General features: G+C 35.6%; 1 protein-coding gene across 1 annotated transcript; it reads left to right on the forward strand.

The window, feature by feature from the left end:
- Nucleotides 1–541: 541 nt before the first annotated feature.
- Nucleotides 542–2,096, forward strand: LOC120153800 (probable BOI-related E3 ubiquitin-protein ligase 2). Its single transcript, XM_039165677.1, has 2 exons — nt 542–859; nt 950–2,096. Exons 1-2 carry the CDS (start codon nt 671–673, stop codon nt 1,394–1,396), a joined length of 636 nt encoding a protein of 211 aa, XP_039021608.1. The 5' UTR covers nt 542–670; the 3' UTR covers nt 1,397–2,096.
- The last annotated feature ends 4,989 nt before the right edge of the window (nt 2,097–7,085 follow it).

A 7,085-nucleotide genomic window follows, 5' to 3' on the forward strand; every position in this document is an offset into this window, starting at 1 on the left:
TTATCTTAAGTAATCCAGATCGACTCGTGTCACATTTAACTTTAGTGGGTGAGTCTCTCAAGAGTAATTTTTTACATAAACAAAAACTCTAACTTGATATATTACACAAGTGATATCAAGTTAATTATCACTTAAATAAACCTATGTTGCTTTATTTTAATTTAATAATTGGTTGAATTAAAAATTAATAATTGATATATTTTATTGAAAACTAATTAATTATTTTTGTAAAATAATCATCAGTTAATTAAATTAATCAAAGTTATAATATATTTTAAATTATAAACCTCAACTCCAGTAATGGCTCAGAATTATAGCAAACTATTGTGGTTGAACCAAAATCAATGATTTAATTATACTCAACCTGCCAGAAAATGACAAAACTCACTAAACATCTGATTCCTTCTTCTCTGTAACGTCCGACTCTTTCACGTCCCGATCCAGTGAATTTCTCTTTCAAACTTTCTCTTCGTGAAAAATCTTAGTACAGCCTATACCCTATAGTTCTATAACCTGCTGTCACAAACTCTGTATGCCTACGTCGGCTTTCTCTCTTTCTCTCATAAGTTTTCTGTCCATATCCCCCGCTCTATTTATAATCATCCACGGCTCTTTTCCATTGTCTGCTTATTTCCAGTTAAACAAAGACGAATGCCTGGCGATAGTTATTATGGCTGCTCAAACACAGTTTTGTTATGAAAATCCGGGTTCACCTTTGCCTATTCTTCCTTCATCTGAAACTGGTTTCTGTCTCCAAGAGCTTCCTTTTCAACAAAACGCTTCCATGGCAGTTTCTCAACCATTAGATGTTCAACTGGAGATTCAAAGGCGGGAACTTGATTTCTTTCTTCAGTTGCATGTAAGAAATTAATCCATCATTTATGTCAAGTTGTCAACTGAATCATATAGTTTTATTGAAAATCCTCTTTTCTCCTGTTTTAAAACTCAGAATGAGAGGTTAAGCAGCCTGCTTCAGAGTATCGAAACAAAGGCCTTGTATTTGATGCGGCAAAGAGAGGAAGACTTGGCACGAGCAAGAAAGAAAAGAATGGAGGTTGAAGAACGCTTGAGAAGAGTGGAAATGGAAAACCGGTCATGGCAAAGACTGGCAGAAGCCAATGAATCAATGGTTATGGATCTAAGCAAAAGACTAGCTATGGAAAGGTGTTCAGCTGAAGATGAAGGATCCATTTTTCGTGGCTCGTGCAACAAAGACCAACAACAAGAAGAAAGAGACAATAAGATGGCTTGTAAACACTGCAACTCCAGGGGCTCATGCGTTGTCTTTTTACCTTGCAGACATCTTTGCTCGTGCATATCTTGCGAACCGTTGCTCGTTTCTTGTCATGTCTGTAAATCTGTAAAGGAGGGGAGCATTAGGGCTTTTTGGGTTTAACAAAGGAAAAAGAAACTCGTTCATACTTGAACTGTGATCGTGTGTTTTCGTTTCTAGTTACCTTTTTCTGGGTTAACTACTATTTTTTCCTAATTTGGATTTCTCCCAAAAAGAAAAAAGAAACAGTGTTTTAAAAGCTTAGATTTCTTTCATGAGATAGATTTCGATTCACGAGGAATGGATGACAGTCTGTTTAGGTTTAACAGTACTGTTTTTGTTCAACTGGAACTTTCCCAGCGTCACCATTAATTGTTTCCATTTTTTTTTGTTTCATCCAATGTATGATCCTGATCCATTGAAATGACAGGATCTGTACGAAGAGTGGCAAAATGAAAGCTTGGGAAAGTCCTTGAATCTGAAGTTATGGTTAAATCTCTTCATCTTATCGTTTGTTTTCTTGTATGGGGCATCAGAAAACGAGATGGGATATTGTTTTTCCTGAGTCTCCAAACAAAAGCAGCCCACGAAAGTTGACAAACCAGGTTTCCTTTCTGTCTTTAAAATAAATCCCTCCCGTTGCGTTTCTCAGCCCTTTTGCCTTAGCATTGTTGTATTTGACTATTCTCCAGCAGTGGACCAGCTTTTGTACGAGTGGATATATACGTGAACAGATACAATTAACTTTTCCTGATGTCATCTGGGTCCCACCGTGGTGTTCGATGTGATTCCGTAGAAGCTTAGGGATGACAATTAGGCTGGGTGTGTGCGCGCGTGTGTGGGTGGATGGGGTTGGATTGTGTGTGTATATATATATATATAAAATAAAATATTTTTTAAAAATATTAATAAAAATATAAAAGAGTTAAAAAAATCAATAAAAAAATTATAAAATGTAAACAAAAGGTTAGGAGATTATTTTTTTAAAAAAAGGAAATTTTTGTCGTTAAAATAGAAATTAAAGTTCATAGATATTTTGTTGTTTCAAACGAGGATAACAATCATGATTATGTAAAGAAAATCTTCACAATTTCGTCACATAAATCAATTCGATTAACTTTGATCGAATTGCTGCCTCAACATAACGTCTCAACCGTTGAGAGAAATCGATGAAAGAAAGAGCCGTGTTCTCCCCCCCCCCCCCGGCCGCAACTTGTAAGCCCTGTGCTACCGATTGGCATGAAGAACTTAGGGCCACTAAAAAAGAAACCGACAAGAAGATCATAGACTCATCAATGAACCTGAAGATGTAAATCCCGATACAATAGAAAATTCTAACCACATCCAGAGAGACGAAGATTTAACAAGAAACACAGGTTGAAATTCATGCAAAAGAAACCCTAAGCAACAAGCAAGTTACGTACGCAGCAATAGTAGTTGGGAATCAAGTAAACCCACATATGTTAAAACCCATCAAAGAAGAAATCATGCACGTTCCAGGAGGGAGACACGTCTATAGATAACAACGGTGCCTTCCCGAGAATTAAATTCTCGAACAGAATACATGAAATCATATATAGAAACACGAGTAACATGATCATTATCCATCTACTGGGAGGAAGAATTGGATGCAGAGCCCTGTTAAACCGTCTGCAAACCATGTGGCAGCCCCTTGCAGAATCCAACTGGTAATCTAGATAATGATTATTATCTGGTGAGACTCGAACGCGAATCAGATTATATTAAAGCACTTTCGGAAGGACCCTGGATAATCTACGGAAACTACCTGACCGTACAACCATGGAGAATGGATTTCTCAAAATATAAACAACACTCATCGCAAATCGTCACATGGGTACGGCTTCCAGGATTACCTTATAAGTACTACACAAAGAAGCTACTCCAAACTATCGCAAATACCATTGGAAAAGTCATTAAAGTGGACTACAACACCAATGCTGGTAAAAGAGGTGTTTGCAAGAATGAAAGTTGTGATTGATCTCAACAAACCGCTTATTCCATGTTTGGGTATAGATAACTTCATCCAGAAAGTGGAATATGAGGGCCTCCAATTGATATGCTTCAAACGTGGAATCTACGATTACACAAAGGAGACGTGCAACCGAAACAAAAAAACGACAGAGCAACACAGAGAAACGAACGTTGCACAGACTAAACATGAGGAGATAAACGATAAAACAAAAGAAGATGACCTATTCGGTCCATGGATGGTAATGAAAGCAAAACCTAGAAGACCTAGGAAAATAATTGAACAACAAACCGAGACCACAAGAAAAGTAAGAGATAAATGATAATCCATATTCACATCTTTACTTGAGGTCAAAGATCAAGTGGATGAAAGGAAACAAACCATAAATGTTGCCAACACTGGCTAAACTCATAGTAAGAACCCTACACCTAGAGCTCCATTTTATAAAACCCCAACTAGATCACGATTGAATGGAAAGAATGTAGCAAAAGGAAAAGAAAGTGAAGTTGGAACAAGCACCCATTACACTCAGGCTAATAAAAAAATTAACGCAGATCAAAGTGGAGAGTTACTGGATGTACCAATTATGGAATGAAGTTTTAAAGAAAGAACCTAAGCCTCGAGCTCACAATACATGGAAACCACCCAAGTAGTAATTGAGATAGAAAACAAAACACAAGAAATTATGACTGCTATAAAGAAGGGCAACCACAAAGCAATAGTAATCAATGACGAGGCACTATCCCAAAAAGAAAGACAAAAAATCCAAAGAGGACAGAAATATAAAGCCAATTTCCAGAAGATCCAAAGGAAAGAGCTACAAGTTAGAAGAGTCAAGGAGTATAGACCCCCAAACCCCCACTTTTATCCGAATGGATAAAGACCGTATCCCCACAAATTGAAAGAATAATACAACCAAATGACATACCTAGCAGAGAAAGGCTGGAAACAGACCTAGTAATAGCACCAACAGTTATGGAAATATCAAGGAATGAATGGTGGACAAAACGGACCAAGAGAAAACTATTGACATTACGTCACAGTAGAACCACATAACTTTGCCACAATAGACATAATGTTTTGGATCGTTCAGGGGGTAGGCATTCATAAGACAGTTCAAAGATTTCATGAGAATCCACAAACCAAAGATAGTGGCTTTATTTGAAACTCGAACCGGAATAAAGCAAACAAGTTTATTTTCTCTACAAACCTAAATAACTCGTTGAGTAGAAGCGCAAAGATTTAGTAGGGGAATATAGCTTCTATGGAATGATTCAACCGAGGTAGAAATTCTTAAATACCCCACCCAATTTATTCATGGTAAATGTTGATAAAGGGTAACTGGAAAAGAGAAATAGAAAATTCTTAATCGTGTTTTTACTTGAAGTATATATTGCTTTATACAATGTTTTGGAGTAAGTTTTGTATTAGAAATAAACTACCTAGTAGTTATTCTTATCTAACTTTCTAAGAATTAGTATTATGTTAAACTACTAACTAGTACAAGTTAGACTTTTCGCAAAACCTACACTCCCCCTCAAGTTTGGGACTAAATATTGAAAATACCCAACTTGAATGTAATCTCATCAAAGGTAATTCTTGAAAGTGTCTTGGTGGGAATATTTGCAAACTGATTCTTCGTAGAAACATTGTTTAACTTTATCGACCCACCATTCATTTTTTCAGAGATAAAGAATGTATCGATCTCCACATGCTTCGTTCGGTCATGATGAACTAGATTCTTTGCAATACTTATTGCAGATTTACTATCACTGTGAAGTTCAAAATGATTGTTGTTACATGACCTTAGCTCAGTTAACAGACTTTGTAACCAAATTCCTTCACAAATTTCAAGTGTCATTGCTATAAAATCTGCTTTTGCACTACATTGAGACACCCAACTTGTTTTTTACTTCTCCAAGTAACCAGATTTCCCCAAACAAATAAGCAATAACCAATTGTAGATCTCTTATCCGTTAATTCGTCAACTTTGCTTGAATCCAGAAAAATCTTTACTATTTTATCTTCATTTTTTCTAAAAATTAACCCATGTCTATGTGTCATTTTTAAGTATCTTAGAATTATATTCATACCCTCTAAATGTTCTTCCCTCAGATGATTCATATATTGACTCACTAGACTGACAAGAAACACAATATCAAGTCTAGTAAGTGATAAATAAATTAGTTTACCTACTAGCCTTTGATATTGTTCTTTGTTCATGGGACTTCACAATTCTTCTCTCCTTAGCATAAGATTTGCTTCCATGTGTGTTTCTTTCGGCTTGCATCCCTTCATTCTAGTTTTTGATAATAAATCAATGATATATTTCCGTTGATTAATTATTATTCATTCTTTCAACCTTGCAACCTCCGTGCCTAAGAAATACCGTAAAGTACCCAATTATTTGGTTTCGAGTTCCCTTATCAATAGCTTTTTTAGTTTTTCTATCTCCGTAGAATCATTATATGTTAGAATGATATCAACCACATAGATAATCAAAAATTGTATTTTTCTTGTTTGAAGTTTATTTGACAAACAAAGTGTGATCCGATTGACATTGCTTGTAACCATCTTGAATAATCACCTTTACAAATCTATCGAACCGGGCTCTTGGAGATTGATTAAGTCCATTCAATGACTTTAATAACCTATACATTTCTTGTATCACTTTTCACACCTAGTAGAATTCATATATTTACTTTATTCACCAAGTTTTCGTTTAGAAATTTATTTTTGATGTTCAACTGATGAAAAACCCAGTTCTCATTCACCGACGACGATAATAACACTATCACAATGTTCAGTTTTGCTACAAGGGCAAATATTTCTTGATAATCAACTCCAAAGGACTGAGTAAATCTTTTCTCCACTAATCTTGTCTTGTATCTTTTAATACTACCATCAGCTTTGTATTTCACCATGAATACCCATTTACAACCGACTGGTTTCTTAACTTTCAGAAGATCAACTATAACCCAAGTGTTGTTTTCCAGTGCCATCAATTCTTATTCTATTGCCTTTTTCCACTAAGGATCTTTCAATGCTTCTTCCACCGTATTTGGAACAGTAATGTCGTCTATGTTTGCTGTGAAATTCTTAAAGCAAGGCATTAGCTTTAGTAAATGAATATTTGGATTTACCCGAATAGACCCATGATTGACAACATAAAAAAGATAACCATATGCTGTTCGGATATGAGAGATAGACGATTCGACATGAAAAGTATAAAAGAGCATAAGATCACTTGTCCTATGGTCACTCGCACCAGAATCCACAATTCAAGTAAGAGTGTCGGATTTGTTAGTAAAAGAAATTCTACTTTAAAGAGAGAAAGTCGCAGGTCCAGATTTGGAAGGAGTATTTAACTGATTAAAAATTGTTGTAATTATTCCATTTGTTTTTAGTAAATGAAATCCCCTGCAAACCAATTTTCACAACACAATTTCCTTGAGCATCATATTGTTGATGCTATTTTGAATACTTTTTATCATTAGATTCGCCATGTAACTTCCAACAAGAATCATGTACATGGCCAACCTTCTTACAGTATTTACACCAAGGTCTCCCATTCTTCGGTCGAGTAATAGTCTAGGAGTGAGTGAGCAATGTAGTGCCTTCATCTGGCTGCAAATCAGAAAGCATAAATGTGTGTTGACTTTCTTCGTGTCGCACTTCAGAGAAAACTTCCTTGATTGAAGGAAGAGATTTGAGTCTCAATACTCATCCTCGAACTTCATTAAGATCCCAATGCAAGCTAGACAAAAACTAGAATATCTTACGTTGTTAAAAAATCTTCTTGAATAAACATGCATCATCTAC

The sequence above is a fragment of the Hibiscus syriacus genome, unplaced genomic scaffold (genome assembly GCF_006381635.1).
Source record: "Hibiscus syriacus cultivar Baekdansim isolate YM2019G1 unplaced genomic scaffold, ASM638163v2 tig00002840_pilon, whole genome shotgun sequence".
Classification (NCBI taxonomy): Eukaryota; Viridiplantae; Streptophyta; class Magnoliopsida; order Malvales; family Malvaceae; genus Hibiscus; species Hibiscus syriacus.

Bases quoted from the DNA above. Each gene is read 5' to 3' on its own strand.
- LOC120153800 (XM_039165677.1), top strand. From the start codon at position 671: ATGGCTGCTCAAACACAGTTTTGTTATGAAAATCCGGGTTCACCTTTG. The intron at 860-949 runs GTAAGAAATTAA...TTTAAAACTCAG, and splicing joins ATTTCTTTCTTCAGTTGCAT to AATGAGAGGTTAAGCAGCCT.